Source organism: Phasianus colchicus, chromosome 14 (assembly GCF_987193195.1).
Source record: "Phasianus colchicus chromosome 14, bPhaCol1.hap1.1, whole genome shotgun sequence".
Taxonomy (NCBI): Eukaryota; Metazoa; Chordata; class Aves; order Galliformes; family Phasianidae; genus Phasianus; species Phasianus colchicus.
Genome location: NC_143449.1, coordinates 3,876,695 through 3,896,369, shown reverse-complemented (window position 1 = coordinate 3,896,369; position 19,675 = coordinate 3,876,695). Strand labels below are relative to the sequence as shown.

The window sequence follows — 19,675 nt, the reverse complement described above, 5'->3', positions numbered from 1 at the left end:
CCACCAGGCTGCTGCCACCATCTCCAGAGCTCTGCAGTCAGCAGCAGCTGGGAGCCAGGGCTGCTCTCCTCCACCAGTGGTACTGATGTGCCTGGAAAGGAGCAGGCAGGAAAAAAAAGGAGGGGGTGGGAGAGGAAAACACACTGATTTCTGTCAATCTTCACCTGCACACAAATTACCAGAACAGAATGTGGATTCAGAGTCCAGACAGCAGTAATTCCTGCTTGTGTCTTCTCCACAGAGAAGCCCTGTGAGGATGGGTGTTCATGCCATGTTAGTGCATATGGACACTATTGACTTCCTGTGCTCTGTGCTGAGAGTCCCTCTAGATTTACTCCCACGTTTCTGAGGAGTTAGGAATAACTGTTTCACCTTAAAATGTCAGAGGTGCAAATAAAATATTATGCCATGGCACAGGTGGGGTCCATTCTCTTTTTGGCCAAAAGACTGTCCAGGTTAGTTTTGGTGATACTACCCACAGGCAGTCAGTCTCTGTCTTTTCCAGTATGGGAATCTTTCTCTCAGTGTCAGCCTCATAATAATTCCCTGCTCTAATTTGCCATCTGGGGAAGCCTTTCTTCAGCAGTGCCTTATCTGTTCACAGGAGTTGCACAACCCACTTCCTACGCAGGTATGTGCTTATCTGTGACTTCCCCATGGTGGAAGGATGGGGCTGATCTGCTCTACTGCCATGCATCTTTATTCCAGACTTTCTTCTTTGTAAGACTGTGTTGCAAGATAAGGAAAAAAAGATCTCCCTGGGGCTGATCTTTGGATCAGTGAAAAATTACACATAGAGCAGGCCAAATAGCAGCAGGAATTGTTTGGTGATTGTGTCCATATGTACTTTGTATTTCTTCTGAATCCACACAGGCAGTCTGTCACCCACAACGTCGTGCACCGTGCACACCGAAAATAAAAACCAACACCTGCTTCTGCTGTGACCTGTACAACTGTGGAAAGTGAGTAAGCTAGAAACACCATTCCTGGCACGGGGAGAGCAGGCAGTGTGGTGGTTTGTGGGTTTCTGAAGGGCCAGGATAACGCCGGACCGGAGTATTGATTAATGACAGCTGCTGTGGGAGGGGAACCAAAGTGACAGTTGTTTGCCATGAGGACTCCTAGTCAGAAAGGGACCAAGTAGAGGGGTACATGAATTGTGCTGAAGTCATGCCAACTACGTATAAGCACGCTTCAGGCCAGCCCAGCTGGAAGAGTGGGTGAGAGTTCCCATTACTTCCATTATTGGCCTTCCTCCCTTTTTTTCCCCTTATGTACTTCACCCTAACCTTCCTTATCTGTTGGCACTGCTCGTTTATTGGATTTTATTTAATTTTAGAAGATAGTTATGAAAACTGGGACACTGTTCTTCCTCATTTTCCTCATTGTTTTGTTCTTCATTCCAGTAACAGGGAGGAGTGTTCACAAGCTAGTGCTAACTGCATGCTTATAAATGAGTGTCACAGCACTGTGCAAGGATGAATTGGAAGAGTGATTATCAATAGAGCACCCCTGCACAGTGATCTTGCTGTTGCTAGATCTGGCTACTGTGCTTGAACTAACCTCAGCACACATACTGCTTAAGTCATTTAGAGTGTCTGGTGTGTGTCAGCAGAGAATAAATGATTTTCTAAGTGCTGGCTCTTGCCTAGGGCTGTGTCAGGGTTAATATTTCTTGTGGGCTGGCCCCCACTCAAATCACTGGCTGTGATGGTAGGAGATCAAAAGATTTTATTAGGAAAGGGTGGTTTTGGGTGCTGGGAAGGATAATCCCTGGTTTCTGTAGTATGTTGTTTCTGTATAAGAATTCGCAGAACATAATTCATTTTTACTAAATGAGGGGAATGACATAGAAGTGATCGGAACAGAAAAATCTAACTGTTCTGTATTACTGGGTGGATTTTTTCCCAGTCAGCCAGGTTGAGGGTTCTGCCTCTGACCTATTTTCCCCTATTTTAAAGCAATTATTTCAGACTTAATCTTGCTTGCTGCCACACAAGTGCTTTCACTGAGGAGGTGCTGGTTCTTTTGGGATCTCAGTGGAAAAGGCACAGACACTCAAGGCTGGTTAGCTACTTTATTGTGTATGGGGTGGAAATTACAGAAGTGACAGCAGCCTTGTGTGCCTCCTGATGCTGAGAGCCCCAGCTGCAGCAACCTTGGGCAAGTCCTTCCACGTTGAACCCCACACAGGATTCTTTATCGTTACAGTATTTTTCAAAGCCTTTTATCTTTGGTGCTGAATGTCCTTGGTGATGAAGCAGGGTTCACTGAGAACAGTACACTCTTTCACATCTGCATAAGAATGGGCTCTGCAGGCAGTACATGCAGGCTGTGGTGTTAAAGACTGTCCAGGTCTGTGCTCACATTATCTAGTTCAAGTCATTCAGGCTGTCGTGCAGGGCTTTGCAGCCAAGCCACTCGGTTAATCTCTGCCTCTATTCTGCTTGAAATTGTTGTCTCCTCCACTGTGATCTGGAAAGTAAGTGATGAGGTAAGGAGAAGGCTCTTGCATAAGAATCCTGCCAGCCCATGCCACGGTAGAGATGGAAAGGATGAGCATTTGAGTAAGGGAGGCTGAGACAGATGTGCTTGGTGATTGGAGGCCAGCCATGCTGTCCTGCATTCCACCCATCTACCTGCTTGTGTGGCCGTGAGAAGCCTGCAGTGTGGCCCTTTCTTGAGACATGGACTGGTTTCTCTATGTTATTCCAGGTCAGATCTGTCCTTGGGAAGCCTCCAGGATAAAGGACTGTCTCTGGAGATTTCAGGTGATGGAAATAAGAGGCAGATCCAGACTCAAGGGCAGTTTGATACTAGTAGAGCTGGCAGGACTTCTTCGTTTCACAACATATCAGGCCGTCTCTTCTGCTGTTACCATGCAGGGAGATCTTAGATGCCACAAGAGTGGGATTTAGCAGGCTTTATCCCTGCTCCCATCTCAGTGGTCAGGTCCAGACTATCATTAAATTGCAGACAGCATTTTACTGTCCATTGGAAGTGTTTAGGTTTTATTGTGTGGTGCATTTTTTAACCTTTTTTTTTTTTCCCCTTATCCAGCAGAGTAGAGATTTCTGGAGGATACTATGAATACATTGATGTCAGCAGCTGCCAGGACATCATCCATCTTTACCACTTACTTTGGTCAGCAACAATTTTGAACATAGTGGGGCTATTCCTGGGGATCATTACAGCAGCGATACTTGGAGGTTTTAAAGACATGGTAAGATGGTACCAGTTTCTCTATGCATTAAAACAAATAAATCAAATTGCCTTTTTAAAATAATCATGAAAACAACTGTTGGTATTTCTGTGCAAATGATCTTTGCATCATTGCAGTCTGGCCAGGAAGAAGGGCATGAAAGAACAGTAAGGAGAAAGTAAAAACGAGTACCTGAACACAATTAGAAAAGGTGAACAGAAATATAGACTTTGTTTTCAAAAGGAACCTTTCCACAGGTGTTGCAATACCAGGGTGAATACGAATGAACTTTTTGTTTAAACCAGATGTTCCTTTTCATAGCATTGACCTTCTACAAGGAAATGTGTACTGGTTGTTCATGAGCTGTTGATTTCATAGCACTAGTTGGGTTCTTCCTCCTGATTGTGAAGACGCAGTCTGAATAGTCTTTTTGTTTTAGTAGTAGCATGCACCAAGCTGTTGCCAGACTTGTTCTGGGACAGAGTTGAGCTCCATCTAAAAGACACACTCTGCTCCTCTAATTATTCCTGTGTTCATTCAGCTGTCTGGTCTTGGTGACTGAAGTTGTCTGGGTTAGTGGCTGAGATGCTCTCTTTGTTTTAACAGACACCTTCCCTGCCTACGCTGAACTGCACGGTTGAAAATGCACATCCTACAGTGTCCTATTACTCAAGGCCACAGGTGACATCTTACAACACCTACTACCACAGCACTCCTCACCTGCCTCCCTACTCTGCATACGACTTTCAGGTACAGAATGTTATAGTTTGTTTTCTTTTTTTGCTGGAAAGTTAAATGCAGTCTGCAGGACTCTGGAGGCCTGTCTTTCAATCATTTACACACTTTAATTTTCCTGTTCATGCAAAGAATACCAAAGCTTTCCTTCTAGCCACTGGTGCTTGGCAGCACTCTCTTTTACTAAGACAACAAGCTCTCCTTGAAAAGAAGGCAGTAGGGCATGCTGCCTGCTTCCCCTGTTGTTCACCAGTAGAGGCCACATTAAAAATAGGCACTGCCTCTGGCACCTGCTGTGCACTGATGATAAAGACAAAGCGAGGTGTTCAGGTGCTAGTTTTTATTAGGCTAACTGCTGTGCCTGAGAGAAATAGATCAACTGTTGGAAGAAAGCTCTTTGAGCTCTCAAAAACACGTATTGATTGAAAAGCTCTTCTGTTTTTCCCACGCGCTTCAGCTGGTCTAAGAACAGTCCCTGCAGACACCACTGCTGCTGTAATCTCTGTTCTGAGTCATGGAACTTTGCTGCTAGAAACAGTGATTTCATTTGAATCTTGCTGTCAACGTCAGTTTTCACTTGTTGAAATAGATGAGATTGTTTCACCTCAGCTCTTCTTTCAACTGGATGTTACCAGAGTGGAGGTGTTAACTTCACATTTTCTTTGTGACTATCACAGCTGGGGACCTTTTTTAATTAACGAGAGCTTAAGTTCTTGGATGTCAGCTATGAGATCTGGTCTGCAATAGCCACAATCTATGTCATAAGAGCTGTGCACTAAAGGTATCTTCCATCTAAACAGATTTGGTTTTATTGCTAAGGCCACTGAGCAACGTTGTTGTCAGAACATCCCAGAAATACTTGAACATCAGAATTCCTGGGACTTATCTGTACAGACTTTTGACTCATTTTCGAGGTTAGTGCAACCCAAGGCAGTCAGCAGTGTTGTGTAACTTTTTCCTGCTGTAGAGATTCCAACCTCAGCATATTACCTAAGCAAGCTTCTCTATGAAGTCCATTTGCCAGACACTGCTGATAATAAGCACTGTTTCATTCTGTGCCTGTCTGTGCTGCAGCCCCAACAGCAGAGCAGCATGGGTGGATTTGCCTTGCTTTTCAACCAAAACCACTGCTGGGGCTCTCCTAGTGCTCACATCTCAGCCACCAGATGAAAGCCCCTGTGTCTCACTGCTGTGATACCACAGGTGTTGGCTTAGGAGCTGACACAAAAGCTGGTCAGCAATTAAGGTAATCTAAATTTAAAATAGCCAGGTCTCACTCTCTGATGCTGTTCTAAGTCTGAGCCTTGCTTTTCTCCAGGAAATTTGGGAGCCAGCATGGGAACATCAGCTGAGGCCTCTGGTAGTGGATGCTCTTTCTCTTGTCTGATCTGAGCAGTGTCTTTGCCACCTTGCTGCCTTCTGCCCTGCTGTCCCTGTGGTTGTGCATGGAGCAGGCCCAGCCTTGCTTCCTTGCTTCTCCAGTCCCTATCAGAGGCTACATTTTCTTCGATGCAAGAATTGCCTCATTCAGAACTTCCCAGTCATTCACCCATTTTTTCCAAGAAAAAAAAAGTCCTGGATTTCTTTGGGAGTTTGTGACTCTGCATCTCTGCTTTCTCACACAACAGTAAGATGGCAGAACTAGCTCTCTGGTTTTTGGAAGAGCACAAGTCGATGGGAGTTAGCAACAGCCAGTGCTGTGGCAATTGTCATCTGCTGGCACTGTGCTGCATGGTGACAAGGGCTCTGCGATGGGCCGGGACAGGAACTGGGCAGGAGGAAACCCACTGGAGTGGCAGCAGGCTGCGTGCTGTGCCTCTCTTTGTGTGGTTTGGTGGCCAGGAGCAGTTAGCTGAGTGCATCTCTGCCCCGTGGCATTTTGCCTTCTGTGAGAGGGTGCAGACGGGCTCACTTCACACCAGCAGCAGTGGCATGTTCTGCCCCAGATCTCCCATTAATAGAGGGAAATGAGCACCGTCTTCCCAACGGCTGGATGCATTAGCAGGGCCAGGCAGCAGCCTGACGCCAGAGCCAGGCCAGCTCTGCAGAGGCAACAAAGGCAGCTCTCCTCCCAGCCCCGGGCTGTTGCCAGGCAGCAGCACTCAGATGCTTGGTGGGCTGGCTTTGCTGGTTGGTGTCCGCTGTGCAGCTCAGCATCTGTCCAAACAAATGTCTCTGCAGGTGGGGCTGCACCGGTGGGGTGAGCGTGTGTTGGAAAAGTTGCCGTGTTTTTTCCAACAGGAGTGATCTGTGGGACTTGCTGTGGGCTTCTAGGTGGCCAAGCTGGTTTTTGTGGGTTATATAGCCACAGAATAAGCTGTCATGGGTCAGTTTTAGAGATGTGGTGCAGGGTTTCAAAAAAGCACTGCCGAGATAAAATCCAACCTCAAATACTGTTTGCAGCTCAGCCTGGCAGGTGAGAGAGCCATGCTCTGCTGTGGGCTCCTCAACAGTGCATCCTTCCTTCTGCAGCCTGCTGCTCAGAGTTGGCAGCGCATGCCCGCACTCAAAGGATGAGCCACGTCCAGGGCAGCACAAGGGGCTCAGTGCCTGGCTCTGAGCAGGAATGTGTTTCTCCTCAAGAGTGCAGAGTGCTGGGAGTGGGGCCCAGCGCCTTGCCCAGGCTGCTCTGTGAGCACTGCCTTAGCATGGGCCAGGTGGCAGTCAGGAACGCAAGGCTCAGCCCAGGAACGTGCTTGTCAGGGGTAAAATTACGGTGCGTTACGGCCAGGAGAGCAATGGAAGTGTCAGTATTTCATTACCTGTTCAGAATTAATTTGTCTGGCCTATTTCTGGACAGAACGTGACATGGTCACAGCTCTGTGGCAGTGCCAGCATCATACAGCCCAAGGTACAGTGGAGAACAAAGGTATTCTGGAGAGCACGAAGAAGTAATTTTCAGGCATGTACACGTTTCCTATGTAAAACCTTTTGAAGCTTTTTACTTACTGATGGAATAAACTGTTTGCTGCCATTATTATTATTTTAATTAATGATAAAAACCAGGGCAAAAAGAAACTCTCTGCAGCCTGTTTGTTACCAGTGGCTGATACAAAAAAACTGAGATATGAAAGAGCCTCATCATTTTTTGGTTGTCCAGGCTACATGAGATGCAAGCAGGTGCACAGCAGAAGCAATGGAGAGAACCAGAATGCTCCTTCCATTTCAGGTCTCAGGAGTTTCATTATGCAGCACTGTGACTGTGCTTACCTTGAGCACAAGTGATTCAGATACTCGCATGTATGTCTGCACGCTTTGCAGAACTGAGTCTTGAAATATAAATCATAGAATCATAGAATCACAAGGTTGGAAACAACCTATAAGATCATCTAGCCCAACTGTCTTCACACTGCCACTGCTACCACAAGCAGTAAACCAGATCTCGCAGCTCCTCGTCCACATGCCTCTTGAACACTGCCAGAGATGGTGACTCCACCACCTCCCTGTGCAGCCATTCCAGTGCCTGACCACTCTCTGAGAGAAAAAGTTCCTCCTTAAGTCTAACCTAAACCTCCTCTGGTCCAACTTGCGGCCATAATCTTCCTCTGCTCTGTGGTGTAATCCTGTTTTATCACTGCCCTTCACAACTGGAGATGTTACAGCATTCTTGCTTCCTTCCTGCAGCATTCCAGTGTGTTCCCAGCCTCCACTCCCTCTGGCCTCTCGGACGACCCGCAGTCTGTGTCACCATCTCCCAGCTACATGTGGTCCTCCAACGCTCCTCCTCGGTACTCACCACCGTATTTTCCACCTTTTGAAAAGCCACCACCTTATACACCGTAAAGAACGAGGGGAAAGAAGAGCGAAGTACTTGCCACTGAAATGATTGTGAACATTTTGTGTTTATATCTTACTGTGGGAGGAAGGGGGGGGAGTAGACACAGAAGATAATTGCAAACATGAATACTTGATTGAACGATTCGTTCTTGTGAGACTTATTTCAGAGGTTTAACAGTGGGGTGCAAGGAAGGGGACATACTGCTGATGTTTTCCAGGGGACCTAAATTGCAACCTCCTCATTTTACAGTGAGGGTCATGGAGTCCTTGGTTTTTAATAAAGCGCAGACGATAGATTCTGGTCTGCCTTACTCCATCTTGAGCCAAGCTGAAGTGAGGGTAGCCAAGATCCACAGCTGCCTAGGAGTATCATTCTGCTCGAGGTGAGGGTGCTTGCAGACAGCTCAACCTGATGCTTGTTTTGTTTGGCCTTTGGCCACCAGTCTTTGGGGATTTTGTGGGGCTGCAGAGCTTGGTTCACATCACTTGGTTACAGTCTATGGGATAGAAACCCTAGTGAGGAGCCAGGATGATGTCTTTAAAATTAATAAATAGAGGTAGCTTCATTGGGTGTTTTCTTATGTGTCTCGCAGAACAACTGGAATCTTTATTTATTTATTTATTTATTAGGGAAAAAGCTTTAATAAGCTCTATTAGCTGATTTATTTGAGGACGTTTCTTAAGATAGAAGGTGAAATGCAGTTGTCTGTCTTCCGAATTCTATGTCATGATGCCGAAGTCAAACCGTCTGGGTGGCTGCACTGCCTAAATCTTCAGAAACTGCCCACAAGTCATTGAAACAATGCAGTGGATACACTTTATCTTTCCTTCTGCTTGGTTAGGATTTTGTTTTAAGCTTGTAATTTTAACTTTTTTAACGGGTTGAATCAGCACCTTGAATAAGCAGTGTCTTAGTAGCTGTGTTATGGGCTGCACATATGGAATTTCCACGACTAGTTCTCCAAGATGTAAGTCTCACATGGATAAAATTCAACACCGTGTAATATAGGATGAAGCTGATAGGAATTTGCAATTATCGTTGTGACTTTCATTTAATCTTCAGCTGATGACTGTGCTGATTGATCTAGATTCCAACAGATTTTGCATGCGTCCTGCATTACAAAAGAAGGTCAGCTTTGTTACGTGACACAGTGTCCTGTAAAGTGTGGTTCTACTCCAGTAAGTGACCTCAGATGACGGCGTTTAGATCTGAGCTGCTCAGCCGGAGCATTCCCAACTGCTTGCTTCAGAGAGAAAAAGGAGGTATTGACATCTTATTCCTTGTTTCCTAAAAATGGACTTTCCTTTGCATCAGATTGCTGGCCCTAATCCCAAGTTGCCTACATTTACATTCAGCTTTGGTGCAGACAAGAAAATACCGAACAGCTCAATCTGGTGTGCAGAATAGAAAATTGGTCCACGTGCCAGGGAAAAAATCCACAGTTACATATTAAGCTGTGACCTCTCTCTACTTTTAATCTGAAAGAAAATGAAAGCTGTCAAAATGGAAAATGAACGCTGAAGTCCCTGATCTCACTTCTCAAAGTACACCACACTTTATAATGCTGTTTTCAATACTATGCATTTGCGAAGCCTGTAGGCTAGTCTGTGTGTTAACCTTCTCATTCCACTGTCCACTGCTAATCAGTATGTTAGCCAGCTCAAGGATGGCACTTTTCTCCAGCAACAAGTGAAAAAAGTAGCTGGGGAAAGGAGTACAATCACAGGATTTGAAGCAGTGGTGTGTGCAGAACACATCCTGCTGGCATTCTGTTTTACAGCAGATAGTTCAAGCGCAGCTCTTGGAAATCTACATACTGAAAACAACATATTAGAGTCTCATCCATTTTATATTATATTTTTCTGAGTGAAATCTTGTTCAAGAGATTGTGTGCGATTTCAAATCTACCCACAAACCTGGAATTTGAAAGCCACATTCACTTAAATCAGAAAATTTGATATTGCTGTATCTTTGAAATGGGAGGTCCAGTACTGTCCCAGTGCCAACAAACATGACACCGTTTGTGCCTGTCTGCTGAGCAGGGCTCGGGGGGCCGGGGCACCACAGGGCAGGACAGAGGCAGTTCTGGAGAGTAACAGAACTGAGAGGCAGAGAAACAATATGGAAACAATTGTGTTATCGGGTTTGACTTGACAAGAAACACTGAAATTAGGAAATTAATGATCAGAATTCTTGTTTTCTAAGGAATATTTAAGCAAAAAGTACATTGCTGCTTTAAATTCACTGTAATACGATGAGGCCGTTGTCACGTTTTAAAAATTACCTGTTTGATTTTTCTGTTGAATTACATGTTTCCTTCTGCTCAAGTAAAATAAGTGTTTCATGTGAATGCAACCTTCTGCACTGTGGTCATCATTTCTTACAGGAATGTAGAACTGTGAACCATCTGTACCCTTTTATTACTTTACCAAGGTCAAATAAACTGGTGTGACTTTTGTAAGTGTTCATAAGCTGCATTCTGTGTTTTAGCAAGTTTCGTGTTTTGTCAGCACCTTCAGCATTCATTGAGGAATTCGGTTTAACTGAATCTCTTTAACAACAAACAGTATTTGCTGTATTGGGAAACTGGTGGTTCTACCACAGTGTTGATGTTTTTTCTTTAATTCTGTTAAGCCCCAGGTGCTCCTCCAGCTTCACTGTTTAGCAGCCCTACCCAAACAAGAAAGCAAAGCATTCCCCCCAGAAGCAACCTGTAGGGCATGCCCTGCTGTTCGGATGGAGCAGAGCAGTGGTGTGAACTGCTGCTCCTCTGACGAGTTGATCTGTTGAGTTGATCTGTCACTGAAAAGAAGCATGCTGCACATCTCTAGAATTAAACTTTTTATTTTTGCCATAGAAAGCTCTAAGAACTAATATCAAGTATTGATTAATGAAAAGTAGAACGCAACTTTAAAAAGTATGTTAAAGAAAGACTGTACAAGTATATACATTTCAGACGTGGCAAAAGTTAGCAGTGTTTCACATGGAACAGTTCATAGGTAATAGCTGTCAAACTCAATGCTCTGTGTAATTGTTAACTTCTGCATCTTTTCCTGAGCTGCATGCCTTAACGGTACAAAATAAATGAGCAGCCAATTTTTTTAATCTCCATTTTTTTATTTCATTCATTTACTGGAATGCTCTGGTATGAATCTCCAAAGAAACCATACAGTGCCAACGCAGTCCCCGTTATTACATTTTGCAGCAGATCCATTCGGGTTGTTAGCTGTGTGAGAATGGCCATGAGGTTTGCTAGTGCACCTCTGAAATAGTTGAGTTTTATGCAAGTGGTTTTTCAGATTCAATCTTTTCCTTTCCTTACCCCAAGGCCAATTTCTTAGGAGTCAAGTAACGCCTTTCATTAAGTTAATCTGGAAGCTTAATGTTAAAAACAAACAAATATAAGTACAATAGCCAGAAATCTAAATACAAATGCTCGTGGCCCTGTAAAAAAAAGTTTAAAAAGAAGGGATCTGATGTGTTTTCAAATCAATAAATAGTGCACTTAAAAAAAAAAAACCACTTTATGTGACCTCTGGACTTTGGATTTCAAAAATCACTTCCAAGGAAAACTGAAGCCCCTGAGACACATGCACACACAAGTCTTCTAGCAGAAATACAGTTACAAAGCCCTAATTTTCCAGTTTTCCTCCAAAAAGAGACCTTTAGTAGGTACAGTTTAAGTTTTTTAGTACATCAGCAGCAAATATTTGTAGCCACTGTTTTTCAGTACAACTGAATGCACACTTTGCAGCGCGTGCTTCACTCCATACGTGTCACATCCGCAACAAAACCACTGCATTTTTTCATGATGGTAAGCTCAAGACATTCCTATGTAACATGCAGCCAGCTATGCTGGGCAATCAGTACTTAACTCTTGTGAGGCTGCTGAAATGCTGTCTCAGACTACATCCAACATGTGACATCTGAAAGCAAAACCCCTTACATTCAAAGGGGTTGTGACACGGTCTGGAAAACAACCACACATGTAACATTTTTGGCCTACAAAACAGAAGTGCTGAGTATCACATGTAAAAAGTAAAGATTCTCCTCTTTCTCCCACCTTTCCAGCGTCTTTTCTTATAACTCAAGCTGTATTTGAACCATTCACCATTTAAATACCATGCATGTCTAAAATGCATGTCTAAAATCTTAACATTGAAAGTCAGAGGATCAAGATGCTTATGTGAAACATGAAAATAAAAAGGTTTAAGCAATGAGAGCAATGATAACTAACTAGAATTATGCACAACGGTCTTCCTCAGTAACTGCTAGAATTTCTGAACAGCTTTCATCTCATCATTTAGAAAAATGCACTAAGTCTCTAAATCTGAAGTGCTAGGCTACGACTGCTGTTTTTCTCAGCTCTCCATCTCTTGCTCCTGTTGGATTTCTCCTAATTATTTTCTAACTGTCCAAGAATTTAAGGAGAAAAAAAGGAGCAATAGAAGCAGCCAGTAAGAGCAAACAGATGACAAGTAGGCAATTGTAGAGATAATACAGTGGAGTATGAGGGATGGCAGGCATTTTCTGAACATCAGTTACATCATTACCATAAGATTACACCCCCCAGAAATGGGAGAATTAAAAAACAAAATTCCCGTTCCACTTACAGATCTAACCAAAGACATACAGGAGATCCTCAGCAGCCTCAGCACTGATGCAGCACTCGGAGGATTTCTCCATTCTAAGTAAATTTCAAAGCCTTTGGGTATCATGGGGATTACTTTTTTTTATACCACACTGAAACCTTTCTTAATGGAGAGGAAAAAAAAAAAAGTTTATGAGTGTTCTTGATTCCTCCACTACTGAGCACTGACTTTTTTCCCTGATACAAAAAGAGTGAAACAGAATGGTCCATTGACTACCCCACTTACCATACTGCTTAGCACAACTAAAAGTGTGCTCAAGTTAGACCAAACTGAGCATCTCTCATTGGCAGGAATACCTGCGTGAAGACAAATGATTCATACTGCTTTTAAAAGCACAATTAAGATGCTAGTTGAAAAATGCACTGCTCCAAACTACTGGATCAGTCATTTTGGACCCTTGTGGTAACACTTATTCAGAAAAATAACACAATGGTTCGATATTGAAAACATTACCATAGAAAATCTTACTGTTTTCTTCATGAATCATGAAGCACAATTCAGCATTAAAGTGCTAACATGAAAGAAAGGGGTTATCTAAGTATGGGTATAGGAAATACCTTGAATTACTTTAGAAATTAGATTTCTCGCTCGTTAGGAGAAAGCTGCACCTTTTTCCAGCCACAAATCCTCACGTTCTGATCAAAATGAACATACTCGCAAACACTGCCAGCTCCTTGGAAATGTCTTAATCTGTATTCAAGTAAACCTTCCAGTGAATTGCTTCCACAGATTATTTGCAGCTACTAACGACCCATCTAAGCACTACCATTTGATGACTTTGTCAAACAAGTTCACATTGTTCTCACTCTGAACAATTTGTTTTTTAACAGTTTGTTTATAAAACCTGCACTATGTACTCACTTTTCCCAGCATGTCAATAAGATTCTGGTATTACAAACTCAAATTCAGTACTACCCTCTGATTGATTTTGCTTAAAAATTGCATCGTTTCCCTGTGGAACAAAAATATCATCCCAGCTCATTTGTTTGCCTGGAGAATTAGATGTTGTTCCTTCAGTGCCATTCTTTGCTGCATCAACACGATAAACGATCCTATTCTCGTTTATTACCGGTAAGCTGCTCGAGCGATCAGAAATGTATGCATACTGTCTGATCTGCAAAGACTTGCAAGGATGCAGTCGATAAAGCTTGGTATCTCCTGAAGGGTCTTGGCTATGAACTGATCTTATGTGTGAGGCCATGATCTGATAGTTGATGAAAGACTTGCCACACGTCAAGCACTGGTACCTCCGCTCACCAGTGTGGTGAATTTCGTGCTTCGTACGGTATTCTGCAAGAGGGAAAACTTTATCACAGTATCGACACGGATACTTCTTCTCCCAGGAATGAACATTAAAATGTCTCCGTAAACTCGTCAGACACACGTACGACCTCTTACATACAATACAAATGTAGTAGACCCTTCCATCCATGATCAGCTCGTAATGGTCATCGTGCTTTACTTTCATGCGTTTCCTACTTGAGGAATCGCCATCAGATGTTCTAGGGGTTTCATCAGGCTTGGCTTTTCCTTCCTCAGGATCATCCTTAATCGGAATGACTATGTCATAAGTGTCCTCACCAATATTTGCATATACCTTGCAGCCTGTGGATAAGCCTTCTATTTCAGTTGCTGTATCTAACGTTATGATTTTCTGCCCTTCTCCTGCATGTTTTGATGCTATACCTGGACCGAATTCCTTGTTGTTTCCAGTAAGGACATCTGAGATTTTTATTTTAAATTCTCCAGGTTTAGAAGATTGTTCTTGTGGAAACTTAACAACCTGTTTTTTCTGTACTCCTGATCCTTCACAAGGTGCTGCTTTGGGTACAGAAGGCTGCTGAACCGAAGAGCCGTTGCTGACCGAACTAGGACTAGAGGAGCTGATGACATCATCACTGTCCTCAACCACCTCTTCTACATCAACAGCAGCTGTTTCCACTTCAGTTGAGGGACCTTTATCAGATGGCTTCTGGCTCTCCTCGACCAAATTAATTGTAGGGAGCACGTGTGAGGAGCTGACACTGGCTGAGGGGTTAACTGGGGGCCGATTCAGCAAAATGAGCTCAGTTGTCGAATGCTGCGGTGTCACAGGGACAAGCGATTCAGCACTTGACAGTGCTTGGTTTGGATTCAGCTGATTAGCAGAGGAAGTAAGTTTTTGAGTTGACGTGGCGCTAGTCGAGAGCGAGGAGCCACCACTGCCACACGATTTTTGGTCAGAAATTCCAGGTGCATTTGGGCAAGGCTGGTTCTGGATTGCAGCATTTGCGTCTTTAGTACATTCTTTTGGGGGAACAATCTCAGAGCAAAAGATGACATCATCATCATCATCTGAATCAGTCACTGTTATTTTTGGAGTCTCGTAGGCTATGCCATGTAGAGAGAACGATTCAGTTATAACCGGCATCCAACCCGTCACCTCTCGACCCTCCTGCCTGATGGCAGGTACTTGTGTTTCAGCATCCTTCTGAGTGGGGCCAGAAGCTGAAGTTTCTGAAGCACCATCTTTGACCTCGCCTGGCACGCTCCTTCCATCAGATGGAGCTACGGACAGATCAGCTAGGAATTTAACACCCAACAGCTGTCCCGATTTAATCAATTCATCAATTAAGTCGGCTCGAACAGAGATTATTTTGGAACTATACATATAATTAAGTATTTCAGCAAAAATCTCAGCTCTCACAAAGCTCAATTCAATTACTTGCCCAGCCACCGACAAAAGCTGGTGGAAATACGTGCTTGAGGCAGAAAGAATGTTTCTGTGAGCTCGAAACTTCCGGTCCTCCACGATAACAGTAACATCACAGAAAAGCCCATGGCCGCGTTGTTCGTTCAAAGACTGAAGGAGCGAACTAGAATACTGCGTGTCTGTTGCAGAAATCAGTTTTTCCCCCTCCATTCCTGTAAAAAGAAAGTAACAGAGATCAAGCAAAACCACAGATGTAGAGTTTTAACTGCATGACAGTACTTCCGCATTTACAGTTTAGTCCATCCTCTGCAAAAACAAACCTCAGCGTGAGGTGTTATTCACAAGCTCGTAGTCAGGGCGCTGTGCAGATGCGGTGTTTGTCCACAGGAGGCACGGGCAGTCCTAAATATGCCCTCTGCTCGCGCCAGGCGAAAAACCTGCTTCTGATTGAGCGGCAAACGAGGTAAATTTGAGAAGGAAGAAGACGCGAGACTGGGCTTCCCCGAAAGGCTGGACGTTACAGGCACCGTGAATGCGTTCCGTGCAGTTACCAGGAGCTCGGGAGCACGCAGCTCTCGAAGGGCCGCGCAGCGCGAGCGGGGCAGGCAGCCACCCCGATGGGGCGGGCAGCGCCGCCGGCCCTTCACCTCCGTGCCCCACGGGCGCCGGTTTCGCCCCTCCTCGCGCAGCTCGGGCTCATTCCCGCAGGAGGCCGCGGCGCGGTGCAGAACCGGCCCGGCACCGCCTGACCTCGGCGCCTCAAAGGCCGCGAGCGGACACGAGCGGCGGCTCCCCGCTCCCGGAGCCCCGCACGGCGCGGGGCGGGCCGACGGCTGCTCGCTGCCCGGCCCCGAGCGCCCGCGGCCCGGCCAAGTTTCCCACGAGCTGGGGGCCGGGCGGCCGCGGGCAGCGCTGACAGACGGCGGGCCCGGGGTGCGGCCCGCCCGGCGCCGAAGGGGCCCCGCCGCGCGGCCAGGCCGTGCCCGCCGCCGCCGCTTCCTGCTCGAGGCGAGGCGGGCGGAGCGGCCCCCGGAGGCGGCGGGAGCCGAGGAGAAGGGCGAACCGCGGCGCGAAGAGCGGGGCCGCGGCCCGCCTTACCTGGCACCCGCCGCGCTGCCCCGCGCTCGCGGGCACCGGCCCCGCCGCAGCCGCCGCTCTTCGGGCTCGGGCGCCGCTCCCCGAGCGCGGCCGACAGGGGGCGCTGCGGCGCGCTGCCCTGCCCCGCGGGCCCGGCGCTCCGCCCGAGCGCGTTCGGCAGCCTCCGGCTCCCCGACCCGAGCGACTTCGGCAGGCTTCGGGAGCGCTCGGGCCGCGAGAGCGGGGAGCCGCCGCCTCCATCGCGTCCTCGACCTCGACGCTCCCGCCGCCTCGCCAGAGCCGCCCGGCCGCTGCCCGGCGTCGGGTCGCGTGCGACAAAGCTGTGGAGGCGCGGGCGCCGCGAAGAGCCCCGGGATCTTGGCAGGAGCCACGGCCCCACTCGTGTCATCTGCAGCGCGCCGTGCAGGAGCCGCGCTCGCACGTCCTGAGACAAAGCGGCTCCCAGGCGCAGCCCGCGGGCGGCCATCCAGGCTGCCTCCTCGAAACGGTTTGTCAGCGCTCACAGAGCACCGACATCACAGCGCTTTGTCCGCGCTTCCTCGTCTGCTCCTGTTGGTCCTACAGACTCCGTGGCTACAAATCATGGCGTTCTGGGTGTTTCTGAAGACTCAGATCTGCCAAGCCCTGATGGATGAAGAGCTTAACGTGAGCCAGCAGTGTGCTCCTGCAGCTCGGAAGGCAAATGGGATCCTGGGCTCCATCAGAAGAGGGGTGGGCAGCAGGCACAGGGAGGTGATTGTTCCCCTCTACTCTGCTCTTGTGAGGCCCCAGCTGCAGTACTGCGTCCAGGTCTGGAGCCCCCAGTACAAGAAAGACAGGGAGCTGTTGGAGAGGGTCCAGAGGAGCCACAAAGATGATCAGGGGACTGGAGCACCTCCCCTATGAGGACAGGCTGAGGGAGCTGGGCTTGTTCAGCCTGGAGAAAAGAAGGCTGTGGGGTGACCTCATTGCAGCCTTTCAGTACCTAAAGGGAGCCTACAAACAGGAGGGGAATCAACTCTTTGAAAGGGTAGATAACAGGGGGAAATGGTTTTAAGTTGAGGGAAGGGAGATTTAGGTTGGATGTCAGGGTAAATTCTTTACTATGAAAGTAGTGAGGTGCTGGAACAGCTGCCCAGAGAGGCTGTGGATGCCCCATCCCTGGAGGTGTTCAAGGCCAGGTTGGATGGGGCCCTGGGCAGCCTGGTCTGGTCTGAAATGTGGAGGTTGGTGGCCCTGCATGTGGCAGGGGGTTGGAGATTCATGATCCTTGAGGTCTCTTCCAACCCGAGCCATTCTGTGATTCTATGTAATCCTATGAAGCATCCTTCCGTCACTGCCAACTGAAACCATCGGCACACCTGGCACCAATGACAGCAGTCCCACCACACACATCAGCAATGAAATGGTCCTGCCCAGCCTTTGGAGCCTTTCTAGGGAGAAAACCCCTTTAACATGCCCACTCCCTGCCTTTGCACAGCCTGCAGCAGAATTGCCTCTTTAAAGAGAGGCCTCAGATCACAATGTTACAAAACCAGTTTCTGTTTATTTCTACGCTTTTCCTGAGAGCTGAGCAAGGGAAAAAGAATAACAGGAAAGAATAACCAGGGGGAAAGGCAGGCACTCCTTCCTCATCCAACGCTCCCTTTGATTGTCTCCTTTGATACAGGTCTTCAGTCATCTTTACACAGGAAGTTATATCCAATAAAAGTAACATCATAAGCATTTTTTTCTCCTCCAAAAATGTCTGATGGTTCATATTAAACCATTCTTTAGCCTTTCATCCTTCAGATTTAAGGAATTTCTTTTCCTCACTGCCAGTCGCCTTTCTAAAAACTAACAGGAGAATATACAATAGAGAAAGACAAGCACTGATTTGGAAGGAGCAGTGCTCTGGAGTTCTCAAAAACGAGTTCTGAGCTCCTTACCCTCTGGCCCAGCAAGGCCTCTTTCAGATTAGCCTAGAAAACGTTTGGTGATTTAACTCACATAAAAATGTATACATTGACAAATTAAATGAAGCACTTCTTCTAAGACGTTGACAAGAGCATACAACTTAAGGTGGTGTTCAGGTAAAGCGGGTAACAATTATAAAGCAGCTCTTATTTTCATGCATGGGAATGATGCATGGACTGGGGACTCTAAAAAAAGAGCTACAAATGTTGAGAAGTGACGTGTAAGCTTTTGTGAGGGGAAGTGAAGTGGTCCACAGTTCAGCACCAACTTCTCAGTTAAGCAATCTGAAGAGGCCTCTTTTTTTTTTTTATAATGGAAGCTTGTGGGAACAAAAATTTGTTTTAAAGACTTGTTTTAAAGAGAGAGAGAGAGAGAAATGTTCTCTGTCATGAAAAATGTGTTTTACATTACAATAAATCACACTGGATGGATAGACCAATGAACTTCTGCTCGGGCACTTCAATAAAATCCAAATTAAAGAGTAAACAAGCCAAGTCTGCTTTCAGGAACACAGAAGTTATTTCACTGTGGAATTTCAAACGTTTCTGCAGGAGTCTACAATGGCAATTCCCATCATTCATCCATCAAGGGATTTTCAGAAAGCTTTTTTCCTGACAATTCCATTATATAAAGCCTCACACAACTGAATTTCGAGCCCAGTGACACTTTCCACTGGCCGCAGCAGTAATTGCAGATGCTGTTACACGCTGTGTACACATGCATTGTATAACCCGTGTGTAGTGCTTCGTTTTACAGCTGCAGCAGAGCTGTGCAATACTCAGATATCCCAGTCCTCGTTTTGCCAGTGCAGGCACTGACGTGGAGACACCCATCGCTCTGCCCGGCGCTGAGTTGGGGCCGAATCCGTGAGCGTGGATCCACGCAGTACGGCCTCAGCTGGCGGAATGACAGCCGCCGCAGGCTTCCACCTGTCTCATTCACACGACCCTGCCGCGAGCAAACGGCAGCCACGCAGCGGCCGCGTAAATAACAGCCGTACTGTGGCCGGGCCGGGCGGGCGGCAGCGGGCGGCGCTCGGGCACGGGGAGCGGCGGCTCCGTGCAAAGCTCCGGCGCCGTCCGGCCTGTCCCCGTGCCGACGCGGCCTTCCTCCTCGGCACGGACCTGCGGTGGCAGCCGGTGTGCGGGGAGGAACGAGGCCGGCCCACGCCGACAGCCGTCCGACAGCGGCGGGGGCCGGACCGACCCGGGATCGCCGCGAGAGCAGCGCGGGGAGAGCGGCCAGCCGGCACCGGGGATCGCGCCCTGGCGAGACCCTCCGCCCGCTCGCTCCCTCCTCGTCGGGATCCGTTCCCCCCCCGGCCGCTCCGCCACGCCGCACAGCCCGGCTCCGGGCCCGCGCCGCCTTACCTGGCCGCGGCTCTGCCCGCGCCTCCATGCTGCCGGGCGGCGACAAAAGAGCAGCCCCGCCGCTGCCGGGAACGCCGCCGCCGCGGCGCCGTGTTGCCGCACGGGCGGCTGGGGCAATGCGCCCCGCGGGCGGGGCTGCCCCGCTTCCGCCCCGCGCCCCACCGCCGCCCGCCCGCCCCCGGCAGAGCAGCGCAGCGCAGCGCGGCGCGGTGG

General features: G+C 47.4%; 2 protein-coding genes across 8 annotated transcripts in view; one reads left to right on the top strand and one right to left on the bottom strand.

Moving 5' to 3' along the window:
• Positions 1 to 10,524, top strand: part of TMEM255A (transmembrane protein 255A) — a 28,122-nt gene extending 17,598 nt beyond the window's left edge. For 4 of the 5 annotated variants that reach the window (XM_090150374.1, XM_090150373.1, XM_031602738.2 and 1 more), the window contains 4 exons: positions 874 to 962; positions 3,061 to 3,223; positions 3,809 to 3,952; positions 7,562 to 10,524. In XM_090150374.1, the coding sequence (XP_090006500.1) occupies positions 874 to 962; positions 3,061 to 3,223; positions 3,809 to 3,952; positions 7,562 to 7,720 (555 nt within the window). In that variant the 3' untranslated portion in view covers positions 7,721 to 10,524. The remainder of the gene's footprint in view (positions 1 to 873; positions 963 to 3,060; positions 3,224 to 3,808; positions 3,953 to 7,561) is intronic. The other variant, XM_031602737.2, reaches the window with a different exon arrangement.
• Positions 10,525 to 10,543: 19 nt separating this feature from the next.
• Positions 10,544 to 19,610, bottom strand: ZBTB33 (zinc finger and BTB domain containing 33). Of its 3 annotated transcripts, none has more exons than XM_031602733.2 (2): positions 19,463 to 19,610; positions 10,544 to 15,271 (listed from the first exon to the last, which is right to left on the bottom strand). In XM_031602733.2, exons 1-2 carry the CDS (start codon positions 19,488 to 19,490, stop codon positions 13,242 to 13,244), a joined length of 2,058 nt encoding a protein of 685 aa, XP_031458593.2. In that variant the 5' UTR covers positions 19,491 to 19,610; the 3' UTR covers positions 10,544 to 13,241. The 3 variants fall into 3 exon arrangements, with proteins under 3 accessions (XP_031458593.2, XP_031458595.2, XP_031458594.2); XM_031602735.2 differs by lacking the exon at positions 19,463 to 19,610 and adding an exon at positions 16,158 to 16,240; XM_031602734.2 differs by lacking the exon at positions 19,463 to 19,610 and adding an exon at positions 15,380 to 15,883.
• Between the last annotated feature and the right edge of the window lie 65 nt (positions 19,611 to 19,675).